We start from the raw sequence: 20,200 nt of genomic DNA, 5'->3' as shown, positions 1-20,200 counted from the left end.
TGCAGTGTTTTCCCTGCTGTCAGCACCTGTGTCAGGCTCCTTGCTTCTCTTGAGATACAGCTCTTAATTGGGATAGATTGTACGTTGTCTGCTGTAGCCCAGCCCTGCTCCCAGTTTAATTGCTAGTTTATGACTTAGCCTGTTTCGTGCTTTCCATGCTATTTCTTTCCCCATTTAATCTAACAGAATTATAGAAAGTATTGCTGGAAGGACCTCAGGAGGCCACACAGTTTATCCTTGTGCCCCAAGGCAGTATTTCATTTTCAACAACATCATGTGTCTTTTACTATCAGGTCAGATCGGTCCAAGATGTATAGCGGGTAAAGAAATGAAGCTTACCCAGGGGAGGCAATTGGCATAAAAGACTAAATCCAGCCCTTTCTGTCACTGAAGTGATATCAGAAATAACCCTGGTCCAAATGGTGTCATTTATCAGATCAGTTTTCTGAACTATGTCTTTTTTTTTTTAAAGTCTCCAAAATGAACAAATCTCTAGAAGGAACTGTTCTGACAGCCACATTTCAGTATACTTCATGCTTTATTACGAGCAGCAGTGACCACTCCGTTGTCAAGGCTGAACAGATCTCACCACAGTACAATCAGCTTTGAAACTCAACTATTAACTCCCACAATAAAAAAAAAATCTGATCCTTCTGCATTTCTCTCCACAGCAGAGTATGCCTGGCAAGACAAAACAAAACTGTTAAAGCACCTTTAATATGACAACTTTACACAACTGAATTCCCAGTAAAATTTCAGAGTGTCAGTCAGCTTCTTCAGCTCTTCCTTCCACGACAATTTGACTAAAAATTCCACTTTTGTTTTCTTTCATCTATTAATCTCTCCAAGAAGAAATGTCTTGCAGCCTTGGGAATAGATAATGCAGAAATTAGAAGGCTATATTTAAAAAAGAATAATCAAAATCAGTTGGTGATGTATCAAGCTAAGTAAAGCAGGGCACAAGTATAACAGGGATGCTGTGCAGCAGAACCATGAGGACCAAAGGAAAGGTGAGAAGGAGGGACTCCAAGGAGGAAAGAAGGTTTTTGTCTCATCAAACAAGCAATCAGGGAAAAAAGCAGGGCTATCCTCTCTCAGAAGTGGTTAAAGGCCTGTTTGTTTCCCTCTCCTTCTTTTGAGATTTCAGTGCTGGTCGAGCTGGGTCTCTTCTGGGTTGTAAACCACCATGCTGAGCACCTGCAGCACTGCACAGCTGGACAAAGTGGGGGAGTTGTAAGAAGACAAGAAGCTTTCCAGTCAGCACACAGGCTTTCTGCCTTCCTCCCACTGCTCTCCACTGTGTAATTCAGAGTGATGCAAGGCTATAAGCAGCAAACACATATCCTCACCCTGCAGACATTCCTGAACACAGTAAGAGAAACTTGGTAATGACTTTAGACTCTGACTCATCCTTTTGGTCCAGTTCACCTCCTCACTACCCTAAGCCCTTTCACAGAACTGTTTTCCACAGCCTTCCCATACCTGGCTCTCTACCCACTCTTCACTCCTGGCCTCTACAACCAAGGTCACAAATAAGCCAGGGAAACAGCAACAAGCATCACCTGCATCATGCTGGTATAATACAGCACCTTAGCCAGGAAGGACAATATGTTGCTTTTAAAATGCATTTGGAAGGACTGAGATGGTTCTTGACAAACATGCCCTTTTGAAGGACATGAAATGGTGTCTACATTAGTCATGTAAAAAGCAAGCTGGGCAACATGCTTTAGAGACAACCTCTTTTCTATTTCTAGTCATGGCCTGTGGAAAGAGGAAAAGGGGCAGTGGGTGAATCCCTACTGCTAGCTAATTAGATCATACATTTCCTCTCTCAGGCAATACATCTTTCCCTGCATGGGATACATTTTTCTTCTTTAACCTCTCAAAAGCAGCTTCCCTATAAGTCACAAATCACCACTGCAAGCATTCCCTTAATAAGATCCTCCATCTTTTCATTCATTTAATAAAACAGTGTTCACCAGTCTTCATCTTACTGGTGCATTTAGACTGTTTATCTGAAGCTATGGGAGGCCCTTCTGGTGCAGAGAGACTGAACTCCCTGGTTAAAGACTGCATAGGATTAATTTTATCACCCATTCCCAAGACATTCATCCCCCCATATACCACATCACAGGTGGCACACACACCTGGCACGCTATTTTCAGTATGAAAATCATCTCTCTAGTATTGGAATCACATCACCCATAGAACTAAGGGCAAACAAGCTACCAAACCAAACCTTTAGTTCTTTAACTAGATCTGCACAGCATCCAAAATAATTTTTATTCCTAAGTCAGAGGTACCAGCACCTGCAGGCAGGACCCCTCTCAGCCCATGCAGATCAATGGACACCCCCAAGGATTAACAAGACAACTCATATAAAATATAAATGCCAGTAATGCTAATCCAATTTAAAAAAGACTGAGTCTTCTAGTCACCCTAAGCCCATGGAGGAGTCCTTCCTTCTTTGGAGGAAGGAAGAGCTTTCCCAGATGGTTCTATCTTTTCTGAGGTGGTTTTTAGCCAAAGAACATACTCATTTTCTTTTCTTGTGGGCTGAGCTTACTTAACCTCCTTAGCTGGTATTCATGCTCCCTAGCTAATTCCCAGCATCCACAGTGAAATGAGCCCAGCTGCTTCTCTAGATTCTTGAAGTGCTTCATAAACTCTGCTACAACATCTGCAGCCATATTTCCTGCGTTCAATCCAATATAACTTTCCCCAGCACCGAGCATAAAAATGGTTATAAACCGCACGTATAAAAGTCTTGAAACACAGATTCCTGAAAAGCCTGCCTGAAAAATCACTCTCTGCAAAAAAAATTACTCTCCACAAAATTCAGTTTCCCTTGCCCAAGGGAGGCTAACATAATCTGGCAGAAGGGAAAGGTTGCAGTCTTGAAGTTCTCCGTGTTAGGCTCGGTTACAAGGCAGTACCTTACCCTGGATGCTTTCACGTACTGCCTGAGCAGACTCTTACATATGCAGCAGCAGTGCTCCACACAAAAGAGCAGCTCTCTCTAAGCTTTTACCCTGCCAGATACCAAACTGGTAGCCAGACAGGGCTGAGTCAGAGTAACTTAGCCAAGCTGCCTTTCATTTCCTTAGTCCTATTTCCACTGGCGACACCAGAGTCATGGTCTTCACTCTAAAAGTCAAGGACGAGCACAGAAAGTTTATCAACACAGAGGGCTCTGATTCTAGCAAAGGACTGAGAACTGAACCTCAGGAGAACATGGAATTGCCAAGTTCATATGACAAAAGAAAAATGACACAAAACCATGTAAGATGACAACGAGATTGAAGGAGAACAGATTAAATGTTTAAAATTTTAATGGTTTAACTTTCGGACTTGTCTTTAGAACAAAAGCAATATTCGTGCTGTCTGACCCCATTTCGCAGGAAAGCCAAATGGGACGGGTCTGTAGCAAGACCTGCTCGCCGCGGGAGAGGCAGCTTCCTGAGAAATCTTGTGATCTGTCACCAGCAGAGGGCACTGCTGTACCAAGTGACAGCAGTACGGATGAACGACAGCTCCTGCCAGGCAATGAAAGTGAGCCACGTCGAAGAAAAGAACCAGATTCTAGGAGTCAGAGTCACGTATTAGTCATCAGCATATCTGCTCTTTAACTGATAAGGGTAACACTGTTAACAGGCCTCAAACTCTGGAAACTCCTAGAAACACCCCCAGGTCCAGCTTGGTCTCCATGCATCTTGGTTTCCCATGTGTTGGTTTTAGGGCGTGAGCTGCCTACTGAAAATGCTTGTCAAGCAGCAGGGACAAATCAGTCCTGCCCTGCAATGTATCTATCAAGGTTGAGTTGCTTGTGTTGAGAAGCATCCTGTCAGCTTCCTCTCTCCTTCTCCAAACCTCTAAATCCTTGCTTGAAGCAGCAGGAAGTCTGTTCAGACAAGAGGCAAGACAATACGAAAGCAAAAAGCTGGCAGTTTCCATTCTGCCCTCCCCTTTTACTCTCCGCCTCCTCCAACCCAGCAGAATTTCAGTGAGCAGAGAACCAAGTTAGAGGACATGAAAGGAATGCTGAGGTAGCATGTTCAGAAGAGTGTCTTTCCACTTGCTTATTTCTAGTTTATTTTGAATTACCAGAAGATGACCATGAAGAAGCAAAAAAGCTCAACTTTTTCCTTCTCTCTGTGTTCCATCCTGCAGGATTCTGGCCACTAGAAGAAGCTTAGAGGATAAATAAGTTGTGCCAGTCACAGCCCTCAAGCTAGTGAGTGAAAAGTTTCCACTTTCTCTTTGTAGAGTTGGTGGAATGACTTTGCCAGGATGAGGAAAGGAGCCTTGAAATTTTTCATCTCCTTCTGTAAGGAAATAAGAAAGTTGTGAATGAGAAATGGAATGAGCATTTGCTCTAACTGCTCCACAAAAGGCAGATTAAAACTGAGGGCGAGTTTGATGACAAGCAAGTGGAAGAGAGCCTCCCGCGGTCTTCTTTTACCTGAAAGAGAAGGTAACTTTACCCACTTCCAGAGATGGTGAAAGGAGCAGATACTTACCACTGACATCTCACAGTATTCCAGACCATGCTTCTCAGCCCAGTCCTGTGCTTCTTTCTGCTCCACAACTCGACGACCAACCAGGTCTGTTTTATTCCCCACTAAGACACCTACAGAAAAAACCCGAAAACACCACACCACAAAAGCAAACAAACATGAAACAAAGGACAAACAGCAATGCAGAAAAGCTATCTTGTTACCAATAAATGTTACAGTACTTAGAGAAGTATGTGAAAAAGTTGGAGGTGTGCAGAACAGCCTACAGCTACCTAGCAAAGGTTCCAGAGAAGACATGTACTCATGCCTCATCTGCTTTGAGATAAAAGCAAAGGAACTGTGAGGAGGCCATGCCTGCCCCTGGCTTCAAATGACTGCACTATGCCACATCTCAACTGGAACAATTGCTGTGATACAAGAGGAAAGCAGAAAACAGGAATCTCACTCCTTTTTTACCTGGGACGTGCACTCCAACTGCTTGAGCCCTCAGCTTCTCTAACCACTTGGCACAGTTGCTGAAAGATTGCTCATTAGTGACATCATACACGAGGCACAAGACGTTAGGTTGCTCCCACTGCACAGCAAGAAAGGAACACTGTCATTGAAACTGATGTGGTCAACAGCCAGCCTGTAAACACAGCAAACACAGATGCTAAGACAAAAATAAAAAGCCTAATATGCAGGAATCCCATGCTCTGGCTGAGGCTCCACGATTCAACTGAGCTGACTAAATGAACGGCTGGCACTGGGGAAGGTGGTCTTGTTTTCTTTCCCCATTCCTATCTGCATAGTCCTGCTCCTTTACTTGTATTGGCTCTGGCACTCATCTGATCTCTGGGGAAGCTGATTCTTCATGCTGAATCAGCATAAAATTAATCCTAGAATAAAAAGGAGAGAGGTTTTCTTCCAGTTTGAGAAGCTGAGACAGCTTCTAGAGGGGTCACTTGCACAACAAACCTAGTGCAAGGGCAAAAGTGGAATTGCCTCTTATAGAGCAATGAGCCATTAGGTTGACTTAGCCATCTTATGAAACATCACATCAGTTAATCAATCCTGCATCTCAAAATGAGATAACACAATGGAGAACTGTATAGGTAAGGGCACAAATGCATGAAGGAAAAAACTCAAGGGCAGGATCATGCTCAAGGACAAGAATAAACCCTCTTGGATCAAGCACATCACTGTTAACACAAAAAGCTTCACTGTTGGAGGATGTTTTTCTAAGAAATAAAAAATACCTTTAACCAACAGCACACAGTGATTCTCAGTTATATATCCCTTTTTCTTTTGTAAGACAACTGAATGACTATCTGCCTTCCTTCCTCTGGAAAGTATTTCTTCTAGTACTTCTACAAGTTTTGGAGAGGCAGAACAGGATGCATTGGCAAGTGAGGTAATTGCTCCCATTTATACTAAAGACAAAGTTTGCTACATCTGCCAGACTAGGAAGTTCAGATCTTCAAAGCAAAAGCACTTCTTTGGAAGAAGAGGACTGTTACATAAGACTTACCAGTTTCTCCAGCATTTCAGAAAATAGATCTTTTCCTGCAGAGTCAAAAATGAAGAATTCCTGAAAGCGGAAACAGAAAAATGCAGTGCAGGAAAAGGCTTTGAAAGTAAACCACTTGAACTTGTAACTCCTGCATTTTGCTCAGTGCAGCAGTGTCATGGCCCTAAGGGACAAGCTTCCCACACTGAGAATAATCCTGTTCAGATAGAATGAGAAAAGAAAGAACTGGTTTTCATATATAACCAATAAAAGGGTTACCTCCAAGGCCCCAGATCTGGTTTCCAGCCCTACTGCAAAGGGAGTATGTGGAATGGGGCAGTAACCTGCACTATTTATACACAATTGCACATGGCCCACATTTCACTAGTGGGAGGTTAGAGCAATAAGGAAAGATCACAGACAGATTCCAGCTTCCGCAGCCCAAAGACACGTGAACTAAACCTGAGTGCCCTAAAGGACAGAATGGAATCCTACCAAAGCTGGCGAAGACCTTGGTTTAGGATGTCATCTGTGGATACAAGCATGTAAAACTTACATTTTTAAGATTAAACTAACCCTGGAGTATCAGCAACTGTACATCATCAGCCTCATTTCCATAATGCAACTCAATGTCCACAGAACACGCAGCGCAATCTTGCACCAGAATGAGACTGAAGTGAGGTTGGAGCTCTGAATGTCTCTTTCTGACCCAATTTATGTCACAGAAAAACTCACCACACTATCACTTGTCTCTGGAACTGATACAGCCTTCACCAACAGTTCCATGCCCGTTGTCTGTCAAGAAAAATCAGCAAAACAAGGATCAGAAGAGTTTCTAAGAGCCTGTCTGACTGCATACCAACTATGCGTTGGATTGAGACAATTCTTCTGATCATTAGGATCCCATCAAACAGACTGCTCATAGCTCTGGTAACATACTCCCACCTACATGTCAAATCCACATAGATTTGCTCTGATGGGGGCAAAAGACAAAGAACCAAGGGCAAAGATTTGTTTATATACAGCTGAGGGTACTAGCTGAAATCTGCAGGGCTATGCTCACTACTGCACTGCACGCCTTGGAACGTTTTGCACTAACCATGTGATCAGCTAACATATGGGACTGAGGTTCTTTAGGCCTCTTCAACCTTTTATCTCACTCTGCTTTGTAGCTTGTTCATTTGTTCCATTTCTATCCTCAACTTCTGGTTTCCACCTTTATTTTAATGAATAAACACATTTTAGGTTGGGGTTTTTTGGTTTGTGTTGTTTTTCCTCCACACTCATATTTTCTTTTTTCCTTCTCCCCTCTCCCCCCCCCTTTTACTTATATTTACTTTTATTTTTATCCTGCTTCTCATTAGTCATCACCACTGATTCTCACACTGAAAGACTGCAAACTGTATCCTCTTCATCTGGGAACAGTTTCTGTAGATTATAATTATCTTGGGGCTATGCAGCACATCTTCATGTTTGCATAGTGATAAGCACCCTGTCCACACACACATTTAATAGTCGGAATTAAAAGCTTTCTCCTCCAGCAACGCTTTTTCATAGAGCACTCCTTAAAGGGGGAAGCTCTCTAACACCACAAAAGCTTGTGAAAACATTGGCTCAGCAGGAAAATTATAAAATTAACTAAATTACTCTGCATTAAGTTTCAAACCCAGCACCCACAGAACATGAAGACTTACAGAAACGGTTTCTTCGCAGAATCCAGGATGTAAGAGGAAGAAAATCCCATAAGGCCTCACTCTGGATGCCTCAAGTTAAAATCATGTTATTTATTTTGTTCTAGACAGTCTCAGTTTTCTCCTGCAACTCAGAAAAGTGCTGGATAGCAGTTTGAGCCTGTTGTATGCTTACCAGTGTGTAGTTCTTCTGAAAGTGAGCCCCATCGCTGCGGAACATCTGGGCTAAAGCACTCTTCCCCACAGCTGGATCTCCTGCAAACCCAAACACATAAAAAACTTCTGTTTCATCTTAGAGAATCTTATTTTCCCTCAATTCTGTTACTACCATGTGTCATAAGAACTTGGATGCTGTAACTCTGAATACAGGCAAGATAACTGTCACAAGAAGCAGAACATGATCTACAAAGTAATGCCTATGTGAGGAAATCAATATTGCCATTATGCACACTGGTGCTGACTTCAGATTTCTGATACATGAATGACAGTAAAGGATGCCCAGAGCAGAGGGCAACTACTGCTTGTTCTAAAGTTCACGCCTAATCTACAGCTTTCACCTAAAATGTCCCAGATATACTGCCATGCAGAGAACAATGCAATGTGAAAAAGGCAATGGGGCTGCACAGGAGGCTATTTCCTCTCCTTAGATGATCCATTTCCCCAGATTCAAATCCTTTCTATGGACTGAGTGTAGAGAACAGACAGGTCATTTATATACCACAAAGCTGTGTAAGCTGGTAACATTCCTCGATGAACTCTTCTTGCTGACCCTGCTAAGAGAGCAACTCTTGCTGACTCAATACTGCTGGTGGCTCATTAGTTGCATCCTGTGTATAACAGAAGCAAATCCCACTTGGCTGGAGAGAAAGAGCCTGCTGATTCATCCCTATATGGAAGGAAAATCAAGGGGCTTTAGTTTTTGCTCTTCTAGAGCCAAGGCTTTCTGGTATGGCTTGCACACCACTTTGGGAAATCCTGGCAGCTGCTGCTTTGGCCTGCTGCTACAAAACTCTCTAAGATCCACAGCAACGGCAGAGAGCTGTAGAATTCACACATGCTCACAGCACTCCGTGAAAAACATCACAATCCTTGCAAAACAAAGACTTAATGTCCCAGAGGGCTTATTCTCTCCACACAGTATATACTGTCTCAGTAGCCTGGGTAGTTTGAATGACAGGAACAGGGAATCAAATCTCTCAGTGGTTCTAGCCCTACCCTTCAGGACCACTCATGGCAGCCAAGCCTGGAACACAAGTATTTTACATCATGTTGTTAATAGATGAACCCAGCAAGGGGTACATTTTGATCCTATCACAGCTTCATAAATGGTGTTTTGAAGAAGAATGGTGAAGTTATCTGCTCACATCATATTATAGAGGAGGGAGAGTGTTTAGGATAGTCACAATTGCTCTAGATGCATTAACCAAATGTAGTTTTTGTTTAAACATTTTTACCATGCTTGCTTACTTTGAGCTGAGCTCATAATATTTAGACAGGAAAATATGGTAAGTCAGCTTGTTTGTTCCCTGATCAGTTCAAGCTTGTGCTGAAGACAACACTCTGTTCTGAGTGGAAGCTATTCTGTATTTCAATAGACAATTAGGTCTGTCTTTGTAAAATGAGACAGTGAAGCATCTATTGCTCCAAACTGTGCAGACATCAGGCAGTGCAAATTCTTAACTGAAGTGCTGCATTTCTTCAGTTTGACAGCCCCAGTTGTTCTTTCCTTCTTATTCTTTGACATCCCCTTAGCCCATTACATCACTACACTTTCCCAAAATAATCTTCCTTGCCCTTTTCATATAGTTTGGTCTCATCTGCCAGTACTGCATCCCACAGTATTTATTCTATGCATATTTCTGTTATTCTGCCAGAATCTGTAGCATGTCTCTGAAATCCCTGCTACTGCCAACTGTCTTTCTACAATAAAAACCTTTTCATAGTGTTTCCATAGTAAACTCAAGCAACATTTTTTTTTTAACTGTGTGTCCATAAATTACCTTTGAGATAACACAGGAATAGCTTTTTATTGTCAAGTTAATAGTCTCTTTTTTTTTCCCCCCCCTAATAAAAGCCCTTTTCCCCTGTTGTTCTCTTTGACCTTGGTACAGCTCCCAATGCTGTGAGACGCTCAATTCTTCATAATTATTTCCTTGGGTACACAAGAGTTCCCTGTTCCATCTCTGATGGTTTTGCTCCTACCTATGTAATTGCATTTTCTTGTTCCCTTTAGGTTGCTGTTACTCATCTCTTTTGTCTCTTTCACTGCACTAGTCTCCTCTGCAGGACAGGAGTTATTTTGCCCACTCTGCCTCATTAGTGTATTATTTTTAATAATGCATGGATATTACTGTAACACCTTCCTGATTGTGTGCTGAATAGAACTGAAAAGGTAGCTCCAGAGCCAACTAGGATTAAACACATAATTAGGTCACCCAAATGAAACCTATGTGAATTGAAAATGGTCATGGAATTGGCTTTTGGTAACACCAGACAACAAATCTTGAAAGACTTAAGCAGAAACCAGGTATTGGGACCTGGAAACTTCCCAATGGGAAAAAATGTGTAATCTAGAAGACAGGCAAGATACATGTGCTGTCCACAGTAACTGTCAACAGAGCCAGGAGAGCAATTAATTCTTCTGCATTTGACAAAGATCACACCTGGCTTTGTGGAGTCAAGCCTGGGAGTTGTCTGCACACAAAGGTTTTATGGATTTGTTCTTTTGGCTAAGGCTGTACAGAGCTTCAATGTAGAAGGAATGGGGAAAGAAAGTTTTCTACCCACAGTTTAAACAGTCAGCTGCACTTACTGTCAGCATCTCCATAACCCATCCTGACTAAATCCACTGGTGTCTCCATCTCACTTTTTTGCAGGTTAACCTCCGGTTTCCTTGGGGGAAAAGATGTTTCTGCGAAGTGCACATGCTTTGTCCTTCTACTCTTTGCTGCAGCTCTATGTTTCCATCACACTCTTGGAAGCATACCAGTTTCTAACATTAATTTTTTCCTCCAGCATAAAGGGAGCTTCCCGTAGGAGGCAGGACTTGGCTGTCTATACTGATCCTTTCACACTTTCCTCATCCTCAGCCCACATTTCCACACTGTAGAAATACTGTCTTCGCTTTCTTTCTTCTCTTTCCTTACTTCTGTCTTCTCTTTCCTTTTCTTTCTTTCCTTCCTTTTTCTTCCTCTCCTCTCCTTTCCCTTACTTTCCTCCAAATTCCTCCCTTTTTTTAAATTTAAATTTTTCTTTGCTTTCCCTTTTCCTAATTCCTTGCATTTCACCTTGTCCAGCTGTGCTTCACATCCTTCCTGATTCTTCACAAGTCATAGGACGAAAAGGGTACAGGCCAGGTAACAAAATAATTTCCACCATTTTCATCCTGAGGAAGCTGGAGGTCCCCACTTCTCTCTTGATGCCTCTTTCCCCACCTCTTCTCCATCAGTGCAACCCTTTAATGAGGGGCTGAAAGAATCCTATAATCACTTAGTCTGGAAAAGACCTTTAAGATCGTCAAGCCCAATCATACATCTAACGCTGCCAAGTCCACCATTAAACCATGTCCCCAAGTACCGCATCTACAGGTCTTTTAAATAACTCCAGAGCTGGTGACTCAACCACTTCCCTGGGCAGCCTGTTCCAATGCTTGACAATTCTTTCAGTGAACACCTTTTTCCTAACATCCAACTTAAACTCCTTAAACTCGAGGCCGTTTCCTCTTGTCCTCACTTGTTACGCCGGGGAAGGGGCCAACACTCGCCTCGCTACACCCTCATTTCAGGAACTTGTAGAGAGCGAGCAAGTCTCCCCTCAGCCTCCTTTCCTCCAGGCTAAACAACCCCAGCTCCCTCAGCCACGTCCCAGCGCAGGCCTCCACCATGCGCCTGGGGCTCTCTCCTCGCCGAGGGGGCCCGGGCGTGCCAGTGCCGCCTCCGTGCTGGCCTTGCTCTACACACGGAGCCCGTTCCAGGCCCCTGCAGCCAGCCCGGCGTGTGGGACCGGACTTACCTGCCAGGAGACACTTGGCAGCTAGCTTCACCATCTCCCCAGCCCAGCAAAGCGACGGCGGGCCAAGAGGGCAGCGGTTACAGCCACCGCGTTCGACAGCGGCCCTAGCAACAGCGCGGCCCTAGCAACTGAGCGCCCCGCCTGCTCTAGGAGAGACTGCACAGATCGGTTGGCTGTGAGCTGTGCCTATCAATGCCATATGAAGTTCTTATTGGTTCTTTTGTGTTTTCCCGCCCACCAAGCATTCTGTCATTCAAATCCGGCCACCCCTCCGCCACCCCCCCCCCCCCCCTCCCCCCCCTCCCCTTCTGGTAGCTAAGGTGGGGGCCCCCTTCAGCGGATGGCAACCGGGGGGGGGGGGGGGGGGGGGGGGACGGGGACAGAGGAGTAGTTTCTGCCTAGCAACTAAGTACGTTGCCAGGAGGTGGTTTGTTATAGGGCAGAATGCAACGGGCAGTACCAGCGAGCCGAAATTAACCGCCCGGGGACAGGGCAGATAATAATAAAGTTACCGGTCAAAAGCTGTGTAACAGAGGCGCAGCAGCACCAAGACGGTCAAAGACAAGTGCGGGTGAGGGAGATTCGCCTCCATGTCCTGGCTATGAGCTCACAGAACCCGATCTCCCGTCCATACCCTCCCTCGCACGCCTGGCCCATCTCGCTCACGCGCGCCACCGGCCGGTCTCACTTCCGGCCCGCCGGCTCCGCGGGAGCGCGCTTGCTGCTTCCCGTGCCTCGTCCGAGCGGCAGTGTGCGTGTGTCGCTGGGTGCCCGGGTCGGTGCCGCCTGGCGCTGCGGGGTCCAGGCACCCGAGGAGGGCCTGTGTTCAGCCACTGGCTGCAGGAGCCCCCTGAATAGAATAGAATTAACCAGGTTGGAAAAGACCTTTGAGATCATCGAGTCCAACCCATCATCCAACACTATCTAATCAACTAAAACATGGCACCAAGCGGCCCATCCAGTCTCTTCCTAAACATCTCCAGTGATGGTGACTCCACCACCTCCCTGGGCATTCTATTCCAATGGCCAGTCACTCTTTCTATGAAGTACTTCTTCCTAGCATCCAGGCTGTGATTTGGGTCGCTTTTGACTCGGGGACTGGAGCTGGGTTCACATCAGACCCGAGGTCTCAGCTGTGCCCCGCCTTGTTCTTTGCTGCGGCTGCTTGTTAAGTCGAGCACAGATCTCCTGAGTTCCATAGTGGTGTTCGGGTCAACAAACTGGAACACAGGAACTTCCACCTCAACATGTGGAAAGCCTTCCATTCTGTGAGGGTGTTGGAGCCCTGGAACAGGCTACCCAGAGCAGTTGTGGAGTGTCCTCCAGAGACTGAAAATTTGGTTGGATGTCTTAGTGGGTAACCTGCCCTTGGTGATCCTGCTTTGTCAGGGGGAGTTGGACTTGATCTCTAGAGGTCCCTTCCAACCCCTACCATTCTATGAGTCTTCTGTTCAAAATGTCTGGTTTACAAGGCTTGTGTGTCCAATGCAGAAGTTTTGCAACGTTTCCTCAGCCTGGGTCAGCGTTTGATCTGTTACTCTTCCTCCTGTCCTACATTCTCTTGCTTTTGACTATTGCTGCTGTTCTGGAGAGAGTTCTCTCTTGCTCGCTAATTTCTCAAGTTTATCCTTACTGTCCCGATTTTGTTCATGCTGTCCCCTCTTCGTTAGCTTTGTAGCCTTTGGCACTGCAGTAGGTTGGTTCTTTTTACTGTTATTTTTCTTTTTAAAGTATTTTTGCTTGTTACTTGGCTACTCAAACTATTTCTATGCTGTATTCTTAATCTTTAAACTGATTTGTCTTAAGCAGTCCAAGTCAAACGTAATGGGTCTGGGTTACAGCTGAAAAATGATGACTGTGAAATGTCTTCCCCCTCCCTTCCAATCCCTTTGAAGGGTCTTAGGCTGGTAGAAAGCATGCCATTAATAACTATACTTTTTCAGGGTACCAGCTTTGCTTGGCTACACTTTAGGTTGTTTACTGTGGAGTGCAGAATCTGCTTACTATGAAGAGCATTAAGTAAGCTTGGGAAGAAGAGAATATTGAGTAATGCATCTGTGTTTGAGTAAAAGATTGGACATTCCAAGAGTAGAGTCAGCTGAAAATTATTTTCTCCAAGGTTTATTTTAACCTCAAGGCAGCGTCTTCTTTGAAGGTAGCTTTTTTGTTTGTTTGTGTTTTCTAGCATGAATGACCCATTTTACATGTTGGGGAGTAGATGACATATCTGCCAGACATCTAGCCAGGTAGGAAATAACATAATAAGTAACTATAGCAAAATCAAAGGGGTCTTCTATATGCACATAACAAAAAATGAATAGATGTGTACTTCCCTAGCCTGAGTGGGCAGAAGCTTTAATTGTAGATGGTTGTAGTGAACTGCAGTGATGGAGCCACTGTTAGGGATACCTTTAAAAAGGAAAAGAACAATTAATCCCAGGCCTTACTGTTGCTTTCACTGTTTTCTCTTCCATTCCTGAATCTGCCACCACATAAAACAGGTGTATGGTTATTGATGTTCTCCATCACTTATGGCTAAGTAGCTTACCTCCTTTTTCATCTTGTCTGCCTTCCACTCCATCCTCCAAGAAATGCACTCATCTCTGTGTTGTTCCATTTTTGCCATCTTTGCATTATCCTTTGTTCTCTATTTGTAATATTGTCCCAGTTTAGTGACAGTTCTGTATGTGAAGGCTTTGAGGCTCCATTATGATGTACTTGAGATTTATTGATCGTGGCTGTAATGTAGTAGTATCCATCAGCATTTACTGAGGTCACAAACATCTCTACCATTTTGCCCTGGGATCAGTGTAATGGTAGGCATAGATTCTGTTGGAAGTGAGATTTTTCACTACTGTTGAAAAATTCCACTTGGAGTCTGGCCATCTCTTTTCTCATGGCTACATTCATATTAGCACCCTGGTTCTTTTCCCTTTCTCTTCTTTCCCACTTACCTCCACATGCAAGTGCATAAAGCTCTTAATGGGCTTGGGTCCTCTCCATTTCTCCTGTCCTTTTGCCCCATATTTTGTTTGTTAGGGTTTTTTTTTCCCCCAGTCTCAAGCTTTTCCTTTTTCTGACGTCTCACAGGTAAAAGCTGTTCCATTACCAACACTGACAGTGATAGATTTAGGATGGAATTACTTATCTGCACCTTGTAATCCAAGCAGAATTGCAGTCTGTTGTTAGCAGTCTACAGGGGTTGCTGCTGAATAAATTGGAATACTGGTAGCTGTGCTCACTGAAGCTTCTCTCATCTTGAATACGTGAGAAAGAGAAAAGAAACCCTGTGGATTTAAAAAAAAACAACCCACCAACCCAAACACAAACCTGCAACAAAGGATGATGTCCTTACCCTAGAGAAGTGTTTGTTATGTTAAATGTTGTATTTACCAGCTGAGGAGGAGTAGGACACTCTCTTTATTTGCACATTTCTTTTCTTCCTCAAATATAGCAAGATTCCTGAGTGGGAAGTGCCCCTTCTCTAATCAGCAGGGTAAGTTGCCCTGACAGCCACAAGACCCTGGAATTTGAAGTCACATCCCTTCAGGCAGTGGTCAGAAACCAGCAGATAAACTGCTTTGTGGTGTCTGTGTGCGGCTCGCGTCTCATCGGGCTGCAGAAGGCAGCGTTGGTAGAACTGCAGCTCCAGGAGGAGTGGCAAGGCATTTCAGAAGCAAGGCAAAGCTTCACAGCAGGCATTAAACCAAGGCCATGCAGTCTTTTAGATGCATGGCTTACTCTTCAGGGTCTGTCCAGCACTGTGCAGGTCGCTTCGTTGTCTCCTTCAGAACATGAGCCTGTTAAAAAGTGATTTTGGGGGGGCAGAGCTCAGTAATATTCCTAGGACTCATTTTTACAGTGATTCGTGTTTAGGTGCAAGCATTCTGGATATGTTCAGAGTTGAGCAGGTGACAACCTGTAATTTAACCTTGCTGCCTAGTAAAAGCTACCGAGGAAGTAATGTAGCTTTCCTTGGAGCAGGCACTACTTCTCAGGAGAGCATTAATGTGGAGGAAAGGATTAAGTAGTTCTGCGAGAAATCTCTTAAATACAAAGTGCTTAATCAGGTTGGGTTTTGTTTTGTTTTGTTTACTGAATCTTGCATCATTATAAGGGAAATATGACCCAAAAATCCCATCAGAGATACCTTGCAAATGGATGCATATTCAGAGTCCATGCAGGTTTTTTTAATGTATTGATTCTCACAGAACTGACTACCAGTGCTTACTGACAGGTCTGCAGAGCTTTGACAACTGCAAGAACGATGTGTAAATTTTAATGTAGGTTTTCCATTCTTTACACTTTCCCCAAGCAGTACAATAAACAGAAACAACTTCTCTTTTGGGGGGCATCCCTCAAAAATTGCTTTTTGTTCCTCTTCAGAGCGTGGCTATTAGCACAAAAGTATGAATTTAGGTCTTTTGATATCACTGCTGGTAACAGCATAACTATAGTTCTGGGTCTTCAGATTTTGCTCTTTTGTGGTAGGGACTGAGATACAGATATGAAGGCTTTTTTGGCTGAGAGAAATGTAAGATGATTATGAAATGGTTGAATCAGCCAAAGGATTTGTTGGCAGTTGCAGCAGTGCTTCTGACTGAACTGGCATATCTGTCATTTGTTTCTGATCTACTACATTGGAAAGGAGAAGTTAGAAATGAGTGGCAGTTGTGGCATCAATGAAAAGAGTTAAATTATTAGATGTAGGGTAGGTACCTCAGCAGGGCCATGAGCTTGGTTTGAGTATGCTAATTGTAACTGTTATGTCTTCTCTTCCAGTGAATATGAAATGAGGGCCAGGTTTCTCAAGGGTGCATTCAAACCCACAGAAGATAAAGATGAGGAGAATCTGGGGGGGAGGAATTTATTCTGCATGTCTGGAAAAATTTCAGCTTGAATCTCTGTTTGTTTGTTCTTGCACATGGAAGCTGGCAAAAGTGCTGGGAGCAATATCTAAATCTGCATTTAGTTTCTTAACAATCCACCCCGAAGCATTAGATGTGGATAGCAGACCCAGGATCAGGAACTTCATACAGAAAGTCGTCTTGTTGTTTAGATCTCTCCAGGGAGGAGTATCTGTGACAGACTGAGGACTTGCTGTGGCCTTGTGTGTGGCCTGAACCCTTCTCAGCTGTGAGCATGCTGTTACTGGAGCAATCAGTTACGCTCTTTTGCACAGAGTTGTGCACAGGGCGATTGGATGCTGGTAGAGTGAGAGCAGAGTGCATCATGGGGAAGGGGTTAATCTGTTGAATACAGAATATATGAATATGTGACATCTTTAAATGAGCTACCCATAATTCCAGCATGCCAGTCATTATGTGGGGATGATGACTGATATCAGCTAGGAATCTTTTTTTGGATCTCTAGCTGCTGTCTGCTTAGAAAGCAGCTGCAAGGTTTGCACTCGTTTGTATCCGAACGATAAAAACTGTAAGAGACTGCATTCAAATAATGAGATCTATTGAAAAATAAAAGGTTATGCTTTGATTTATATCCTGTTTATGCTTTTAGGGTTTGAATGTTCAAGGTTTGCTCTGCAGGCATGACAGCTAGAGTTTTTTTGCCTTTGCTGAAAACTGTCTGCCGTGTGACTCCAGGATCTGGAGGTTTAATGGAGGAGGGGGAAGAGGAATATTTGAGACTCCTAGCTGAATGTTCAAGAGTTTACAGCACACTGTTTTCTATCACCTTCACTTTTCTAACAGGTTAATTTTGGGGTGCAAACTTTTCCATCTTATCCATGTCCTTTCTTTTCAAGGTCAATTTGTTGTAATGTATTTATGTTGCAATAAAACCTCTTCTGCTCCAAGTTTTTCGAGTCTTCCCTCTAATCCTCGTCAATCCTCCCTGCTCTTGACACCCTTTCCCCCCAAGTCTCAGACCCTGAATTTCTGTGTTGTTCATCCTCTGGCCCCTCTCTCAGACTTCAGTGTCCATCTGTACTTCAAAAGCAAGGCTTCCCCTCCTGCATTTCTAGTAGCCATTTACACCATCTATTTCCTTCCCATTTGCTGCTGAGCCTTGATGATCAAAATCATTGCGGCTTTCTTCCTACAGGCATCAAGCCTTGATTCCTGCTTCTCAGTGAACTTATAAAAATTCTGCACAAGAAGGATTCTGAGCTTGTAAAAATAGGCTACACCCAGGAAAAAAATTACGTGGGAGACCTTCATTGTTAGATGTTCTGTGTTGTATTCAATAGACTAGATGAAATCTCAGATTAATTTTGACCTATCAGGCTTTCAGTGAGAAATAGTTTAAGTTCCATTGTATCGGTTACCTTCCTTTGAAGCATTCAAAAATGGAGATTCATTTGAACCCTAGGATACTCAACAGGCCCAAAAAAGAGGTAGACTCATTAAATCTATGGGCAAATGTCTCTTAAGACACCTCTGCTTTGCTAAGAAGGCTATCGCATGTGAACCAAGAAAGTTAATGCATGCAGAGAGGACCAGAAAAACACTGGCTCTAGTAATGGAGATTGTTACAGAATATAATTGAACACTGACTGCAGCAAAGCTAAAAGAAGACTTGCATTACAATGACATAAAATCTTTATTTTTCCTCCTAACCTCTGATTTCAGCTGTCTGACTAAGAGCAGGTGCTGGGCAATAGCTCAATTTCAACAACCCACTGCAGCTGAAAGAGTAGATGCAATTGTGCTGTATCCAGCAAAATTGAAAATTACTTGGGGGGGTGGGGGTGGGGGGAGAGAAATGCAAATGTTTTAAGACAGAAAATGTTCATTCATCTGCAGAAGGAAGCATAAAATTAGCACAGCCACGTAATTCTCATTCCTCTTTGTATTAAAGCAGTTATAAGTGCTTGATAATTTGCTATTACCTATGTGTTTTAGTATCTTTCTAGTGATTTTTTTTTTTTTTAAGTGTATTGAATTGCACTTTAAAGTGCAAGGAAGTAGTTTGTTACAGCTAAAAAAATAAAATTAATTAAAAATCCTTCTAGGCAACATTTCAAGGACCTGAAAAGGTCTCTGAACTATTTGACTTTTTAGCAATTCATGGACCTTCCCTGCAGTAATCAACACTTAAGCATTTGACCTCTGGTCCTCTGCCTCCTATGACCTGCTTAGAAGTTCCAGTGGTAGAGATGGGAGAGTTACCATGTTCTGACCACATGAAGGCCTAAGTATCCATTTGTTAATGCCAGTGGTGTGCTGCTGTAACACCAGTGAAACCAGCTGCATTTTTGTGCATAAACCATCAGTCACTCAGATGAGCATGTCCTCTTAATGCCAGTGGTGTGCCGCTGTAACACCAGTGAAACCAGCTGCATTTTTGTGCATAAACCATCAGTCACTCAGATGAGCATGTCCTCTTAATGCCAGTGGTGTGCCGCTGTAACACCAGTGAAACCAGCTGCATTTTTGTGCATAAACCATCAGTCACTCAGATGAGCATGTCCTCTTAATGCCAGTGGTGTGCCACTGTAACACCAGTGAAACCAGCTGCATTTTTGTGCATAAACCATCAGTCACTCAGATGAGCATGTCCTCTTAATGCCAGTGGTGTGCTGCTGTAACACCAGTGAAACCAGCTGCATTTTTGTGCATAAACCATCAGTCACTCAGATGAGCATGTCCTCTTAATGCCAGTGGTGTGCCACTGTAACACCAGTGAAACCAGCTGCATTTTTGTGCATAAACCATCAGTCACTCAGATGAGCATGTCCTCTTAATGCCAGTGGTGTGCTGCTGTAACACCAGTGAAACCAGCTGCATTTTTGTGCATAAACCATCAGTCACTCTGAGGAGCAGCTCCTAGAATTACAATCTGTTGTTGCAGTAGGAGTTGAGCATTGTAATGCAGACACTGACAAGATCCTTCCACTTAGCTTGTCCTTGGTGGAAGACTGAATGAGTCTATGGAAAAAAAAGCCCATCTTTTCTAGCTGCATGTTCCATAGGCTTAAAAGTGCTTTCCAGTATTTTAATTTGGATGTTCTGGTATGGTGTTTTGGTGACTGGAGAAGAGACTCTAGTATTTGTATTATTATGTCTTTAAAAGTGTATCAGCTTTTGTTAACCTTTGTTACTTTATTAGCTGGAAGAGTACTAACCAGAAATGTACTTCCTCCTTTGTGAAGTTATCCCACATGTGGAGACTCTACAGTCTGGGTAAGTTTTGACAGCTGGTCTCTTGTACACACAGCTAACCCCTTTTAGACACATTTGGCTTCAGCCTCTCTTGTTTAGGAGAAAAATTGTTTGTCATGTTGGAGATCTAAAGAGTGTTGGGATTTCTAAGGGGTGTGTCCCTTTGGAAAAGCTAATCTCTTAAAATACTCTCTCAGAATGAGGGTCCAGCAGCTCAAGTTCAAGTACCTCTTAGTGATGAGAGGGTGTATTTTAATCACTGGCATGTGCTAAAGCCTGTGCTCTTGTATCTGTGTAACCCATGGCTCCTGGGTGGTCTTAGAATGAGAATGTGTGCATATGCTTTAACCCCAGCTGAATTTTGGTGTG

At 43.5% G+C, this 20,200-nt stretch overlaps 1 protein-coding gene across 1 annotated transcript; it reads right to left on the bottom strand.

Moving 5' to 3' along the window:
* Positions 1-912: 912 nt before the first annotated feature.
* Positions 913-11,817, bottom strand: IFT27 (intraflagellar transport 27). Its single transcript, XM_009902521.2, has 7 exons — positions 11,709-11,817; positions 7,873-7,952; positions 6,742-6,801; positions 6,028-6,087; positions 4,974-5,091; positions 4,521-4,630; positions 913-4,325 (listed from the first exon to the last, which is right to left on the bottom strand). Exons 1-7 carry the CDS (start codon positions 11,740-11,742, stop codon positions 4,227-4,229), a joined length of 561 nt encoding a protein of 186 aa, XP_009900823.2. The 5' UTR covers positions 11,743-11,817; the 3' UTR covers positions 913-4,226.
* Positions 11,818-20,200: the final 8,383 nt, after the last annotated feature.

The sequence above is a fragment of the Dryobates pubescens genome, chromosome 15, assembly GCF_014839835.1.
Source record: "Dryobates pubescens isolate bDryPub1 chromosome 15, bDryPub1.pri, whole genome shotgun sequence".
NCBI classification, from domain to species: domain Eukaryota; kingdom Metazoa; phylum Chordata; class Aves; order Piciformes; family Picidae; genus Dryobates; species Dryobates pubescens.
This window is presented reverse-complemented; position numbering and strand designations above follow the sequence as displayed.

Coding starts and splice junctions, on each gene's coding strand:
- IFT27 (XM_009902521.2), bottom strand. CDS start 11,742: ATGGTGAAGCTAGCTGCCAAGTGTCTCCTGGCAG. Junction 7,953..11,708: donor TGCCAAGTGTCTCCTGGCAG/GTAAGTCCGGTC, acceptor TTGGGTTTGCAG/GAGATCCAGCTGTGGGGAAG. Junction 4,631..4,973: donor AGTTGGAGTGCACGTCCCAG/GTAAAAAAGGAG, acceptor TTTTTTCTGTAG/GTGTCTTAGTGGGGAATAAA.